General features: G+C 36.9%; 1 protein-coding gene across 2 annotated transcripts in view; it reads left to right on the top strand.

Annotated features, from left to right (window-relative positions):
- The first annotated feature begins 12,777 nt into the window (after window positions 1-12,777).
- Window positions 12,778-16,733, top strand: part of CD163L1 (CD163 molecule-like 1) — an 83,861-nt gene continuing 79,905 nt past the window's right edge. For both annotated transcript variants that reach the window (XM_011952574.1, XM_011952564.1), the window contains exons 1-2: window positions 12,778-12,860; window positions 15,716-15,808. In XM_011952574.1, the coding sequence (XP_011807964.1) occupies window positions 12,830-12,860; window positions 15,716-15,808 (124 nt within the window). In that variant the 5' untranslated portion in view covers window positions 12,778-12,829. The remainder of the gene's footprint in view (window positions 12,861-15,715; window positions 15,809-16,733) is intronic.

Genomic DNA, 16,733 nt, shown 5'->3' with positions numbered 1-16,733 from the left:
TTTATTTTGTCTGATATAAGTATAGCTACCTTTGCTCTGTGTTAGTTTCCATTTGCATGGATTAACTTTTCCCAACATTTCATTCTCATTCTGTGTGTGTCCTTAATATTAAAGTGAGTCGCTTGTGGTCAGTGTATTGCTGAGTCCTGTTTTTTAATCTATTCAGCCTGTCTGTCTTTTGATTAGAGAATTTAATCCATTTACATTCAAAGTAATTATTTATAAGTAAGGTCTCACTACTGCCATTTTGTTAATGATTTGCTGGTTGTTTTGTAGATGTTTTGTTACTTTCTTGCTTGCTGTCTTCATTTGTCATTAGATGATTGTCTCTAGTGGTATGCTTTGATTTCTTACTCTTTTTAAAAATAGAGATGGGGGTCTCTGTTGCCCAGGCTGGAGTGCAGTAGCATTCACAGGTGTGATTATAGTACACTATAGCCTCAAGCTCCTAGACTCAAGTGACCCTCCTGCCTTGGCCTCCCAAGTAACTGGAACTATAGTCATGTACCACTGCATTGGTTCTGATTTTTATTTTTGGGGTATCTACTATGGGTTTTTGCTTTGTAATTACCATGAGGCTTATATAAAATACCTAATAGTTATAATAGGCTATTTTTAAGCTGACAACAATGTAACTTTGATTGCATAAAAAATAAGACTTTCACTCTGCTGCTCAATACATTTTATGTTTTTGATGTCACAGTTTACATCTTTTTATATTGTTTATATTACATCTTAACAAATTATTGGAGCTATTATTACTCTATTCATTTTGTCTTTCAACTATCATACTAAAGATATAAAAAATTTACATACTAAAGATATAAAAGATATAAAAATTTCATCATTGTTACAGTATTAGAGTATTCTGAATTTGACTACCTACTTACTTTTATTAGTAAGTCTTACACTTTCATGTCTTGATGTTGCTAATCAGCTACCTTTTTTTTTCAGCTTGAAGAACTTCTGTTAGTATTTTTTTTAAGACAAGCATAGTGTTGATGAACTCCCTTAGCTTTTCATTTTCTGGAAAAGTCTACCTCTTTTTCATTTTTAAAAGACAGATTTTCTGGGTAAAATATTCTTGTTTGTTTTTTTCCTTTGGCACTTTGAATATATCATCTCACACAGTTCTGGCTTGTACATTTTCTTCTGAGAAGTCCACTGCTCTTCTTTTTGGATCTCCCTTGCATTTGATATGCGTCTTTTCTCTTGCTGCCTTTAGGATTCTCTCTTTGTCTTTGACTTTTGACAGTGTGATTATAATTATATGTCTTGGAGTCTTGTTTGCATTAAATCTGATTGGAGACCTTTGTCTTCCCTATACCTCGATATTTATTTTCTAAAATATGTTTTCTGGCCTTTTGTCTCTTTCTTCTCCTTTTTTAAATGATATAATTTGAATATTTACTCATTTGATGCTGTTTCATAAATTTTTGTCCTTTCTTTTTATTTCTTTTTCTCCTCTGACTGGTTTTGAGTTCACATATATTATACTTTCTTCTGCTTGATCAGTTCTGTGGTAGAGGCTCTCTATTGCATTTTTATTTCTTCATTGTATTTATTAGGTCCAGAATTTTTATTAAATTTTTTTCTTTTTTAGAATTTTAACCTTTCTGTTAATTTTTTAATTTATTTTGGTAATTGTTTTCTGAATTATATTGAATTGCTTCTCTGTATTATCTTATTCACCAAGCTTCTTTAAAACAATTATTTAGGATTCATTGTTAGACAGTTCATATATTCATTTCTTTAGAGTTGGTGTCTTAGTCTGTTTTGTGTTGCTATAAAGACATACCTGAGACTGAGTAATTTATAAAGAAAAACATTTGTTTGGCTCACAATTCTCATGTCTGGAGAATCCAAGAGTGAGCATCTTATAAGAGCCTCAGGTTGCTTTTACTCATGGCAGAAAGAGAAGGGGTGCCAATGTGTGCCAAGAAAACTTAGCAAGAGGGAAAGCAAGAGATAGGGTCGAGGCATCAGTTTCTTTTTAACAACTAGCTCTCACAGGAACTTATAGAGCAAGAACTTACTTAACCTTTACCCCAGGTAGCGCATTCATCTGTTCAAGAGGGATCTGCTACCGTGACCCAAACACTTCCTATTAGGTTGCACCCCTAACACTGGGGATCAAATGCCAACATGAGACTTGGTGGAGGCAAACAACCATATCCAAACTGTATCAATTTTTTACTGGTGCTTTATGTTGTTTCTTGGCGATGCCATGTTTGCCTGATCCTCGTGGCTGTGTTCTTGGTCCTCGTGGCTATGTTGGTGTCTGTGCATTTAAAGAGGTAGGGACTTATTGCGGTCTTTGGAGACTTGCTTTGTATGGGAAAGCCCTCTATCACTTAGCCCATCCAGAAGTTATGGACAGGTCATTTGGCATGGTTCACAGAAAAGCATGCTACTGAAGTCCTCATGCAGGTAGGCCTGGGGCCTTGGCCAGAAGGTGGGTGAGCCTGGTGTCAAGATCCATGGGGTTGGGCCTGGAGCCTGGATCTACTTGAGTTTACCTTCTGATTGGGTCCGTGGGAGTAAGCATAGATCCTGGAGCCACAGGCATTGGCTTGATGCTAGATGGGCCTCAATCCTGTAACTGCAGGTGTCAGTCTGGAGACTTGGTTCATGGATGCTAGCTTGATGTCTAGGGCTGCAGGAAAAGGCTGGAAGTCTGAGTCTTTGGGGAATGGCCTGGCCCTGGGGTGTATCTGAAGCCCAGGACTGCTGGGACCAGCCTGGTACTAAGGCAGTCTGCAGCCTGAGGCCATTGGAGTAGGTCTGGTGGTATGGCAGGACTCAAGACTGAGTCCAACAAGCATGGTTGGAGCCTAGGGCTGTAGGATCTGGCCTGACACCAGCGTGGGCCTGGAACCCAGTCTATGGCTGCGACCCTGGAGTCTGGGGCCTTGGGCCTGCCCAGTGTTGGGTTTTGTTAGGGCAGGCTTAGTGTTGAAGTTCTAGGCAAAGTCTGATGCTTACTTCCCTTTCCAGGGAGGGTATCTGTCTCCACATCATGCTTTCTGGGTTTAGGGCAGAGGTGATGTTGATCATGTAAAACTGTCCTTCCTCTCCAGTGCATCTTTTCTTATTGCTGTGCTACACATATGTTCTATAGTCTGTCACCCGTTTTCTTAGCTTTTGTGAGGGCATTTTTGTGCATGAATAGTGTTCAAATGTTTCTGTAGGGAGCGAGTGTTGGAAAACTCTATTGTGCCATCTTGCCGAGATCCAGGTGAAAGGTGAAAATTGATTTTTAATGCTTTCTTAGTATCCAGGTATTACAAACACCCCTTTCTGACATTTAAGTCTCCAAAGCAACCCTCTTGTGGAAACATGCCATTTGGCACACTTTCTGTATTTTTGCACTTCTTGTCAATTTCAAATATATATTTGACACAAATTAACTAAATTATTTAGTCATTTATTCAGCAAAACTTTTTGAGCACCTACTATGTGTCAGGTATTATGTATTAAGTACCCAATTATATTCCATATACTATGCATCCAATCATATGCCAGGTACTATATATATGTGTGTGTGTAAATATGAACACATGTATATATCTTTTTAGAGTATATATACTAAGGAACTCTGCATAATGCTAATTAACATAAATCTTTATGTACATGTTTCAAAGTAATATTTAATATAGAGTCTTTACCTATATTTTAGATTTATTTTTATCAAAATTATGTATCAGACATTAATTGTTAAAATATTTCCTGTTAATACATTCCTGGATGGTTAAAAAACATTGTTGTGGTGCTTTCAGACTTTCCATCATTGTTTGACAGAATATTAGTAGTAATGTTCTCTCCCCTTCTTTTATTGCTCAGTATTTCCTCTTCATGGTGAAATCTCCACTCCATGTAATAAGAGTTAACATTTACATGGTGCTCACTATGTGCTAGGGACTGTCTCAATGCTTTATATGAATTAAAAACTTAATACTCACAATAACTTTATGAGGTACATACTTTTTTATACCCATTTTAGATTTGGGAAAGCTAAAATACAGAGAGGTTAAATGACTTGCTTAAAAGCATGCAGCTAGTAATGACAGAGCTGAAATTTGAACCCAGGTGCTCTGGATCAAGTGGCCACATTCCTCACCATCATGTTATATTGCTTTTCAAAACAAAATACAGTTTATATGGAGTCAAAACCTTTCCAATTTTCATTGTCTTATACCCACTTAAGCATAAATTTGTGAAACTGTTACTCTTTGTAGGTAACCTATTTACTTTGATGAAACAAAGGCAAACCTAGAATAAGGGCCACCTCCATACAGATAAGAAACAAATTTATATTAACAAAATTGTCCTCTCAAGGTTTGCTTTTGTCTCTGTCTAGTCTCAAGTTTTTCTTATCTTTAATGTCTATATCACTTGGCCACTTCAATCACCTAGTTAAACAAATCATGTTCTTTGGAAAACGATGTACTTTAGAAATAAAAATGTTTATCTTTGCCACCTTAATAATTATTAGATTACTTTTTTTAATGACTCCTTTACAGAATTATCTCCTTCTGTTGTCCACCCAATACAATTCATTCATTATTAATAATCTCTCTCTCTATTGTATGTTATAATGTAACAGTCCTAACACTTCTTGTTTAATTGGCTCCTAAGTAAGTTTGTGCATTTGTTGTCATTATAAATGTATCTTTTTTCTTCCAATTTTTGACTGGATTATTGCTAATATAATACAGATTTCTGTTTCTCTTGAAAATCAGGAGGTCTGAAAACATTGGGCCATCATTTCAACATGACAACGGTGACTTGGAGGTGAGTAACCTCTTCTTCCTTCCAACAGGACATGCACCTGCCATTGTACCACATTCCGATCTCAATTCACTTCATGCATTTACATTAGTTGCCTTGTCACTATGGGCAAATGCATTTATTTAGGATTAGGTGAGTCATAGATACAGATGTTGGCATTACTTTGATGAAACAGTATCATGTCTTCTGCTTGGTGCTGCTGTTGACTCTGTGATCTCACCAGCTCAATCTGTAAACATAAGCCCTCCTTCTTGGCCTGTGGGGATTTCTGGGTTCTTATAGAACTGCAGTCTATTTTCTGTAACCTGCCACTGTCCTTTCAGACCACAAACAAATGCTATGTCCTCCTACCTAGTCATATCCTCCATTGTCTTGCCCTTCCTGCCTAGCATGATCTCATGGTTATCTGACAAATAGGTAGCCCTAGAGTGGTTGTAAATAATTTTTTTGTCATCTAAAATCTTTTTTGCATGTGTGTTCTAGTTTTCTCTAAAGGTTTTCTAGTTAGAAAATTTTAAAGCCAAAATTTTAAAAAATATTTCTGGCCCTAGAATTCCTCACTTTTTCCTTACTATATATTGTTGCTTACCCCGAATTTCTGCTATAGTATCTATAAGGAGACCACATAAGCTGTAGGGAAGGAAAAAGGAATTTGTCCCTCACCACTGCAATTTATTATTTTTGGAATCACAGTGGACTATGAAAGCTCCTAATAAATATATCTAAAGAAAGAATATTATAATTTAAGAAACGTATATTATATACATATATGTATAAATCTATAGCTGTGATTTATAATAACATCATAAATTATACAAATAGGTTATGTTTGCATTTGGAAATGTAGGGTAGCTTGCTCATTTTCCTTCTTTCAGCATATTTCCTCAAATGTTTTATAAACATGCTTTTAAAAGATACACTTCTCACTTCTCTTTTAAATAAACTTTTTGTATCAGAATAATTTAGATTTACAGAAAAGTTGCAAAGATAATAAAGAGAGTTTCCATTTACTGCTCATCCATTTTCAATTTCCCCTAATCTAATAATTATCATCTAATATCATCACGGAACATTTGTCAAAACTTTGAAACCAGCATTGGTACATTATTGTCGTGGACTGAATTGTGTCCCCACAGAAGATATGTTCAGGTCCTAATCCCTTGTGTCTATGAATGTGGCCTCAATTGGAAATAGGGTCTTTGCAAATGTAATCAGTTAAAATGAGGCTATACTGGATTAGAGTAAGCCCTAATCCAATGATATGTCCTTACAAGAGGAGGAAAATGTGGACTTAGAAACCCACGGGAAGGATGCTGTGTGGTGGTGGAGGCAGAGGCTGGAGTGATGATGAATCTTCAAACCAAGGAATGCTTATGATTGCCAGCAACAAGCAAAAGCCAGGAAGAGGCAAGGAAGGCTCCTTTCTTGGAGCTTTTGTAGGGACATGGCCTGCTGACACCCTGATTTCATTCCTGTCATTTCCAGAACTGTAAAAAATATATATTACTATTGTTTTAAGCCATCCAGTTAGTGGTACTGTGCTATGGTAGCCCTGGAAAACAAATCCAATTACTATTAAACTCCAGATTTTTAAAAATGTCAGCAGGTTTTTAAAAAATTAATGCCTCTTTTCTGTTTCAGGATCCAATTCAGGGTATTACATTGCATTTAGCTGTCCTGTCTTTTAGTGTCCTCTGGTCTATGCCATGTTCTCAGTCTTTTCTTATTTCTTATGACCTTGACAGTTTTGAAGAGTAATGGTCAGGTGTTTTTTAGCATGTCCCTCACTTGGGGTTTGTCTCATGTTTTACTTGTGAATAGGTTGGAGTAATGGGGTTTGGGAAAGAACACCACAGAGGTGAAGTGCCCTACTCATCACAAAATATCAGGGCATACATGGTATATACATGTTATCACTGGGGATGTGATCACCGATCATTTGTTTGAAGTGGTGTTTGCTAGATTTCTCCACTGTACATTTATTTACCATCTTCTATACTCCATGCTTTGGAAGTAAATCACTAAGCCTAATATAGGTCTGCTGGTAATGACGTCTCTCAAGCTTTGTTTAAGGGTTTTTAAATTTCTCCTTCGGTTTTTAAATATGCATTCACTATGCAGAGTATTCTTGATTGACAGGTTCTTTTCTTTCTTTTAGCACTTAGTAGATATCATCTTCATTGTCCTCATGCATGCACAATTTTGACAAGAGGTCATCTGTAATATTTTTTCTCTCTATATATACATAATGTGCTTTTTTTCCTCTGGCTGCATCTCTCTCTTTCTTTCTGTATCTCTCTTTCTCTCTCTCATGCCTGTGCAGATTTAAATATGTTATACCTAGGTAGAGTGTGTGTGTTATTCTTTTTTTACTTGATGTCCTTTCAGTACATTGTACTGTGGTTTGCTGTCTGTCATTATTCTTAACCATTATTTCTTTGAGTCTTTCTTCTGCCCCATTCTGTCATCATTTTTCTCCCGGCATTCCAATTATAAGTCTGCTGCATATTGTCCTATAGCTTTTGGTTTCTCTGGTCTATTTTTTGTTCACTTTTTGTTGTAGATTTCTTCCAAAATTGTTCCAAATTATAGCTGCCTTCACATATTCATGTTCAGTGCAATCTGCTCCCCTTGTGTGTGGGCCGGATCTAGTAACTTGCTTCTAATGAATAGAATATGGCAAAAGTGCTGAGATATCAGTTTCAAGATTAGGTTAGAAAGGACTGTGACTCCATATTTCTCTCTCTTTCTCTCTCTCTCTCTCTGCAAGATTTTACACTCTTTCTGTTCTATGGGGATGTCCTCCTGGTAAGAAACTCAGGGCAGCCTCAGTCCAATTTGGCAAGAAACTGAGCCCCTCAGTACCACATTCTGCCAGCAAACATATTAGGGACTGTATTAGTCTCCTCTGGCTGTCATAACAAAATACTACAGACTGGGTGACTTAAGCTACAGAAATTTATTCTCTCACATTTCTGGAGGCTAGAAGTCCATGTTCAAGGTGCCAGCAAATTTGGTTTCTGGTGAGGGCTCTCTTCCTGGCTTGCAGACAGCCACCTTCTCTCTGTGTCCTCACATGGCCTTTCCTCTTGGCATGTGTGAAGAGAGCTCTCTGGTGTGTTGTTTTGTTCTTATAAGGATAGTAATCCTGGATTAGGACTTTACTCTTAAAACTTTATGTAACATTAATTACTTCCCTAAAGGTCCTATCTTCAAATATAGTCACATTAGGGCTTCAACCTGTGGATTTTGCGGGGGACAAAATTCATTCCATAACATTCCACCCTCCACTCCCAAATTCATGTTATTCTCACATGATAAATATGTTCATCTCATTCCAACAACACATAAAGTCTTAACCCTTTCCAGCATCAGTTCTAAAGTCTAAAGTGCAAAGTCTCATTTAAATCAGGTTTGGGTGAGACTCAAGTTATGATTTATCCTGAGACAAAATTCCTTTCCAGTTATGAACCTGTGAAGCCAGACAAGTTATGTGCATCCAAAAAACAGTAGTGGGACAGGCATAAAACAGACATTCTCATTCCAAAAAAGGAGAAGTGGCAAATTCCATTAGATCTTAAGGTTCAACAATTATTATCTTTGGCTGAGTCCTCTGCCCTTCAGGCCCACTGGGGTGGCATTGTCACCACTACAGCTGTAAGTAGCAGCCTGTTAAAACTTTTTGTGGACACTCCACTCCACATACTGGATGGAGGCAGCTGGTCCATTGAAACTGAGGAGATGGTCTCATCCTCTGAAACTGAAGACAAAACAGCCTTTCCCCAGGGCCTACAGTGGGAGTGATAGCACTGATGACCTCTGAATCACCTTCAAGGTCATTTATCCCTTTCCTTGAAGGATAAAGCATATTCACAGCTGAATAGCTCTGTTATTTCATCCTACAGAATCTCAGAAGTCAGAAAGCCTTCTGTGATTTATTTCAACCCATCTCTATTCTCTTTGGTCCAAACTGGCAGGGTCTCTGCTGCTATAATCCCATCTCTATTCATGGCTCCTGCTAAGGTGATGAAAAAAAGTCATGGTTAATTTCTCTATGGAGTGATTGAGGAGCCACACCATTGATGTTCTCTCCAGAACACATGTTATCATTTTTTTACTATATAAATAGGCCGAGAATTTTCCAAATCTTCAATTTCTGGGTTGCTTTTGTTTTTGTTTTTTTGCCTAACGATGCTGTCAATTTATCTTTCCCCTCTAGCCTTTTACCAAGAGCAATTAGGAAAACTGAGGCTGTGCTTTCAACACTTTGCTCACAAATCTTCCCTTTTAAAAATCCGGAGTTGTAATTCACAAATTCTACACTTTACAAAACACTAAGCCACAATTCAGACAAGTTATTTGCCACTTTAAAACAAAAATCATCTTTTCTGCAGTTTCCGATAACATGTTCCTCACTTCCATGGAAGACTTCATCAGAATTGCTTTTAGCATTCATATTTTTATTGACAGCCCCTTCAAGGCAATTTAGGCTTTTTCAGGCATGCACTTGAAAACGTTTCTAGCCTCTATTCACTGCCCAGTTCCAAAGGCACTTCCACGTTTTTAGGTTATCTGTTATAGAAGCATCCCACTTCTGAATACCAAAATCTACATTTGTCTGCTTGGATCAACATAACAGAGTACTGTAGATTGAGTAACTTAAAAATGACAGAAATTTATTTTTTCACAGTTCTGGAGGCTAGAAGTTTATTATCAAGGTACTGGGAAATTTGTTTCTAGTGAGGGCTCTCTTACTGGCTTTTAGACATCCACTTTTTGTCTGTGTCATCATATGGCCTTTCTTCTGCACATATGTGGAAAGAAAGAGAACAAGCTCTGATGTCCCTTCTTATAAGGACATCAATCCTATTGGATTAGGGCCTCACCCTTATAATCTCATGTAACTTTAATTACCTCATTAAAGGCCCTATCTTGAAAGATAGTCACACTGGGGGGTTAGGGCTTTAATCTATAAATTTTGGGGCGACACAATTCAATACATGGAATAACAGTGGCCATGGGAGCAGATCCTTCCTCAGTCAAGCTTCCAGGTGAGACCACAGCCCCAATTTACAATGTGATTATAGCCTTGCGTGAGATCTTGAAGCAGAATATCCAGCTATTTCCCCAAAGAGATAGTTATCACATCCCTTATGCCTTTTTATCATAAAGGCAAGAAAGGGACTCATTTAGATTAGAATCTGCTACCAAATATTTGGAGTGAGAGAACTTGGGAGTCTAGAAATGGGAGAAGCTCAAAACAGTAGCAAAGATATTGTGGAGGCATATGTTCTATCAAAGAATAGCAATAATCAGGTTTTCATTGTTTTCTGTTTTCAGTTCCCACTTCTGTGAGATCATTTTACCAGCAGTTAGTTTGCTGTGGATTCTGTTAGCATGAAAGAGTTTCCGGTCATACTGTATTTTAAAAATTTCAGGCAATTTTTCTCAGCATGGTTGAGAAATAATATAGTAGAACAAGTTTCAGCATCCTCTTTTTGTGTCTTCCATTCTTCCATCATGTGACCTATCCTAGTTAGTAAATTACATTTTACCAAAGACATTTCATCTCAAGCTTTCCCAGAAAATATTCTTCCTGTTTTCTTTCTGATTTCTTCTGACTTTGGGCATCTACCTCAGTTCTGAGAAGTAAGAAAGTAACTACATTTTGAGAAAGGCACTTTATCATTTCAGAGGCACATCTCGCTAATATCTAGCAAGCTCTGATGTTTAATTGACTTCAAAATACACGGCATTAATTGCAGCAGAATTTTATTTAGCCTCTGTTATATAAAGGTTTGTCCATATCCTTTGCCCACTTTTTGATGGGGTTTTTTTTTCTTGTAAATTTGATTGAGTTCTTTGTAGGTTCTGGATATTAGCCCTTTGTCAGATAAGTAGATTGCAAAAATTTTCTCCCATTCTGTAGGTTGACTATTCACTCTGGAGGTAGTTTCTTTTGCTGTGCAGAAGCTCTTTAGTTTAATTAGATCCCATTTGTCAATTTTGGCTTTTGTTGCCGTTGCTTTTGGTGTTTTAGACATGAAGTCCTTGCCCATGCCTATGTCCTGAATGATATTACCTAAGTTTTCTTCTAGGGTTTTTATGGTTTTAGGTCTAACATTTAAGCCTCTAATCCATCTTGAATTAATTTTCATATAAGGAGTAAGGAAAGGATCCAGTTTCAGCTTTCTACTTATGGCTAGCCAATTTTCCCAGCACCATTTATTAAATAGGGAATCCTTTCCCCATTTCTTGTTTTTGTCAGGTTTGTCAAAGTTCAGATTTTTGTAGATGTGTGGTATTATTTCTGAGGCCTCTGTTCTGTTCCATTGGTCTATATCTCTGTTTTGGTACCAGTACCATGCTGTTTTGGTTACTGTAGCCTTGTAGCATAGTTTGAAGTCAGGTAGTGTGATGCCTCCAGCTTTGTTCTTTTGGCTTAGGATTGTCTTGGCAATGTGGGGTCTTTTTTGGTTCCGTATGAACTTTAAAGCAGTTTTTTCCAATTCTGTGAAGAAAGTCATTGGTAGCTTAATGGGGATGACATTGAATCTGTAAATTACTTTGGGCAGTATGGCCATTTTCACGATATTGATTCTTCCTATCCATGAGCATGGTATGTTCCTCCTTTTGTTAGTGTCCTCTTTTATTTCACTGAGCAGTGGTTTGTAGTTCTCCTTGAAGAGGTCCTTTACATCCCTTGCAGAAAACCAAATACCACATGTTCTCACTCATAGGTGGGAATTGAGCAGCGAGATCACTTAGACACAGGAAGGGGAACATCACACACCGGGTCCTATTGTGGGGGGCGGGGTGAGGGATAGCATTAGGAGATAGACCTAATGTAAATGACGAGTTAATGGGTGCAGCACGCCAACATGGCACATGTATACATATGTAACAAACCTGCACGTTGTGCACATGTACCCTAGAACTTAAAGTATAAAAAAAAAAAAAGGTTTGTCATGTATCTAAGTTGAAAAGAGACAAGAATAAACAAAGTTCTTGAATTCATCGATGGAGATTTATAAGGACTTATTTATCTAAAGTATTTAGATATTGTATATCTCATTTTAATTTCTGTATATATTAGCTTCTTTTTCACTAATAGGCCTACTCGACATCGAAGTATGGTACAAAAAATCCTGGCAAACCCTCTGATGGGCTCACTTGGGTCATTGACTTTTCCTTGAACTTGTCACTGTAATCGGGGAGACATGGGCCTGTGAAAAGATGTAATCTACCACTCTTAGATATAATCTACCATTCTTAACATATCAAGGAATGGAAAAAGCAATTTTCCCAAAGAAGCAGGGCAGGACGTACAGGCCCATCCAAACACAGAACAATCGCTATGAGCTCAGAAGCCACTCATGGTTTTCTGCCTAATGGTTGAAATCATTTAAACGAATATTTTCCAAACTCATTTGATGACCTAGCTTTATTTTCTTTTACATAATCATTAACAATAAAAAACCACTTTTAAAGGACTCCATTTTTGTTAAACATTTTTATATGAACTTTTTCAAATATGTTTATCTGTGCTCATGTTTCATCAGCAAAACTTTCATAGATTAGCCAGATTTCTGCAATGTAACCTCTTCTGATCCTTTCAGCATAACTGGTTGAAATATGTATGCTAAAGCAAACAAATTTGATGATATATTTTATCTTTTAAATATCTATAAAACTATGCTTACAAGATCACATTTGTAGAGCAAAAATTTTTAAATGTGAAACATGAGTCTTTTTTAAAATTTAGAGTGGAAATTTACAGTTCTCTTTATTCTGTGAGACTTTCCAGGCATATTATTTAACTTCCTTTGTTTTCCATATCTTAACGTGCTAAGGAAGTGGCAAAGAAAAAAAAACCTCAGCTTTAAAATGACTTCCCCTTTGGAGAACTATGAACTCAATTTTACAGTATTGTCATTTCCAAATAGCAGATCTGTTTTCACCTCATGAGTACACTTCTGAGATTATATATAACAGGACCCAGGAGTTAAATCAGGACTCAGGAAGAGATAGTCCCATAATGATGCTGCCTCACAACTCTTGGCATATTGGTAAGGGTTTACTTATATTTTGCTCTGCCATTTGGGAGATGGTGGGTATAGTAAGAATACGTGTAACAACAGACAGATATAAATATTATGTAGTAAGGTAAAAAGAAAACAGGACATGAGAAATGTAAAAAAATTGGAAGTTTTGTGGAACTTAGAGTAGCAGCAATATTGGAGGCAAAATTGAAATCCAAGAAAGGAGGAAATCATTAATAAAGTAAACAGAAAATGTATTCTAAAGACTGGAGATTAGAAGTCACACAAGGATATAAAGTTGTGGAAATGGAAAGAAGGGATAAATTAGAAACTTATTGTTCTCAAGTACCAGGTACTACAGTAAATGCTTTAGGTCATTTCAATTTAATTAACACATGTAACCTATTTTACAGATATTATTGTCTCCATTGGTAGATGGAACATGAAGACTTATAAGGACTAACTGATTTATGTAAGGTCATATAGTAGAATCTAAAGTATAATTTAAATTCAGGACCAGCTAAGTCTGAGCCCTTGATCTTTCTGCTATAAATTTTAATAAAACAAATAAATAAAAAGACATTATGATAAAAAAACAAAGAATAAGTCTTTGATGGACCCTAAAGAGTAAGGACTAAGAAAGGAATATATGGCTAAGAAGTATTTCAGAGCACGTCTGAAATTAGTAGTATCCTTTCAACTTGCACTTCATAGACATTTAGTGGAAATAAAGAATCATGAAGGGAGGTTTTTGCTGTATTCAGGACTTATAACTCCTAAATAGGATTGAGGCTTTTGAAAATGCAGTGCTCCTTCTGTTGGCACTGTGTCTCTGTGCCATTCCTCAGTGCAATTACTACAAACAATATTTTGTAACTATTTTGCTTATGACCAAAGACCAGCATATTTCTAGAAAACCAGCAGAAATTCTGATATTTTTCAAAGCCTTCTTTTTGAAAAAGGCTTTCTACAGTTTGAGAAGCTTGGCTGCCTTCTATCTGGCAAGACTCATCTTAATGAATTACAGTTTTTCATAATTCATGTGTGTTACTTAAAAGATAATATTATTTAACTTTCAACATGCTGTCTGCCATGTATCTAATTAGAAAAGGAATGGGAAAGATGAAGGTCTTGAATTGGTGAGATGGTATTAGATATATAGAGGGTCACAAGTTCTGGCAATTATACTTTAATAGTTCCCCTTCTCAAGACTTTCCTACTGCACTGTTTGTTCACATTCATCAGATCTTGATTGTGTTGGTGTCACAGCTTACTATCCTTTTCTTCTTTATAGTTCATCTTTAGCTCTAACCATTCTTACAAGTGGGCCCTCAGAGTTTCCTGGAAGGATTTAGGCAGATGAAATGACGTCCTAGGATAATCATACACATGAGGTTTGATGGAACTAAATATTCTTATCATGAGGAACAAAAGAAATAAGAGAAAAAGGAAGACCAACTTAATAAGTGTTTTGGACAAGATGGAAAAGAAGGAAATTGGGACACTAATTGCCCATTCCACACTTATTTCTCCCTGTTTGGTTCTATAGGGAGGATTTTCTCTTGATTTGGGTACATTTTCCAAGAATGATGGATGTGACTGATGATAGTTATAATAATAATGTCTCCTCTATGGTTATTGCTGACTGTTGCCAAGCTCACTTGGGATTGCTTCTTCTTAGAGAAGTGCCCAGGATCCATTTTAGTTTCAAAGCATCACTTGAAAAACTAAAGATGTCCACCAAAGCAGCTCGCGCCTTCTGTCTCTGCTTTTGCATGGCCCAAGCAGCATGGACCTTTCCACGTTGGGTACTGTTCCTTCTGTCCTCTTAGGGTTGTTGTTTTTTGTTGTCTGGGATTACACACGCTCAGTTTAACTCTGACTTCATCTTTTCCATAAGATACTAATGAAAATACTATTTATGATAGTTCTGTAGCAGTTACAGCTGTTAAATACTCCTCAAGTAAACAGGATGATAAATATTATTTTTAAGTATTTCTTATATATGTGTTTATCCCTATGAATTAGTCATCCCATCTTCCTTTAAAATAATCTTTCTATAATGTAAATTTTATTTATTACACCCTGATTAAATTCTTTAAAGTCTCCAAATAACTCTCAGAATAAATTCTCAACTCCTTCGCTTGTGTATTGCTCCTGCCTATCTCAATTCATTCTTTCTGCACATGTGTAGCATAAACTTTATTAGATGCAGAACTGAGCATGACTGAAAAGACAGGGAGAAGTGAGGAACTGGCAAGATTCTGTAGGAATAATAACATAGTGACCCTGAAGAAAAGTGGATAGCTTTGGTAAATAATCATGAGCTCAATCAGCAGTTATTATAGTGACCTCCAAATGTTGATTTGCTTGTACATTCCAGTCACAAGCCACTGAGCGGAATGCAGGCAAGAACTCTTATTCATTCCTCTGTTCCCATAATGAAGCACAAGATCTGATACATATGTCATACTCAAAAAAGGAGCAAATGAATGAACAAAGTAGGGTGATAACGTTAGGAGGAAAAACACATTAGTAAAACTGAGGAGAGGGTCGAAGGGTTGAGAAGTAAAAATAACTCAGTAACCCAAAATGCTAATCAAACAGCCACAAAATATATTTGGACATAGAATGCAATTTTTCAATGAATCATGTGCTAAAATATCTGCCCTGTTACAAACCATTTGGTGCCTTTCCATCACAAACAGGAGCTAATCCTGTGGCTTTTCCTGGGAAAAGGACTTTCTTTTGTGGTATCCTTGACAGGTGGAAGAATAATTCATCTTACTCCTTCTATTTTATTTTGGATTTAAGTCATTGAGGTCATCTGACATTTCTTAGAAATACATGAAATTCTACCCTGCTGTATTTTGTTTCTCCAGATTTTGGAAGATGCTGCTGTCATCAGAGCCTTTTCTCTGCTATGGTAACTTGCATCCTGCTCCTGAATTCCTGCTTTCTCATCAGCAGTTTTAGTGAGTTCTGATGGATGATGACTTTTGGGCTTACAATCCTCTATCCTACCTTTCCCCTACTCACTACCCTAAATGCATATTTTGAGGGAAATAGAATATGTAAAAATAATGTTGGACCTTCAATAGCTATATCCTGTAAATAAAGGTGTCTAAATTATTTTTACGCATTTCATATTAAATTTTTTGTTGACATTTTTCTCCTTCAGATAAAGATACTTTCCAAGTTCAGCTGGGCACAGTGGCTCAGGCCTGTAATCTCAGCACTTTGGGAGGCCAAGGCGGGGAGATCACCTGAGGTCAGGAGTTTGAGACCAGCCTGGCCAACATAGTGAAACCATGTCTCTATTAAAAATACAAAAATTAGCTGGATGTGGTGGTTGCGCCTATAACCCCAGCTACCTGGGGGGCTGAGGCGGGAGAATTGCTTGAACCCAGGAGGCAGAGGTTACAGTGAGCCTAGATCATGCCGCTACACTCTAGCCTGGCGACAGAGCAAGACTCTATCTCAAAAAAAAAAAGAAAAAAGATAAAGATAGTTTCCAAATGTAAAATGTCTCATTGAAAAAATATGGAGACTGTATTTTTGCAAATAGAAAAATAGGTTAATAAAAACTTACAAGATACAGAAATGAAAGAATTAAACAAAATTAAAAACATATATATGTTATACACCATGGAATACTATGCAGCCATAAAAAAGGATGAATTCATGTCCTTTGTAGGGACATGGATGAAGCTGGAAACCATCATTCTGAGCAAACTATCTCAAGGACAGAAAACCAAGCACTGCATGTTCTCACTCATAAGGTGGGAACCAAACAGTGAGAACACTTGGACACAGGGTAGAGAACATCACACACTGGGGCTTGTCACAGGGTGGGAGGATGGGGGAGGGATAGCATTAGGAGAAATACCTAATGTAAAT

The sequence above is a fragment of the Colobus angolensis genome, unplaced genomic scaffold (genome assembly GCF_000951035.1).
Source record: "Colobus angolensis palliatus isolate OR3802 unplaced genomic scaffold, Cang.pa_1.0 Scaffold11, whole genome shotgun sequence".
Taxonomy (NCBI): Eukaryota; Metazoa; Chordata; class Mammalia; order Primates; family Cercopithecidae; genus Colobus; species Colobus angolensis.
This window is presented reverse-complemented; position numbering and strand designations above follow the sequence as displayed.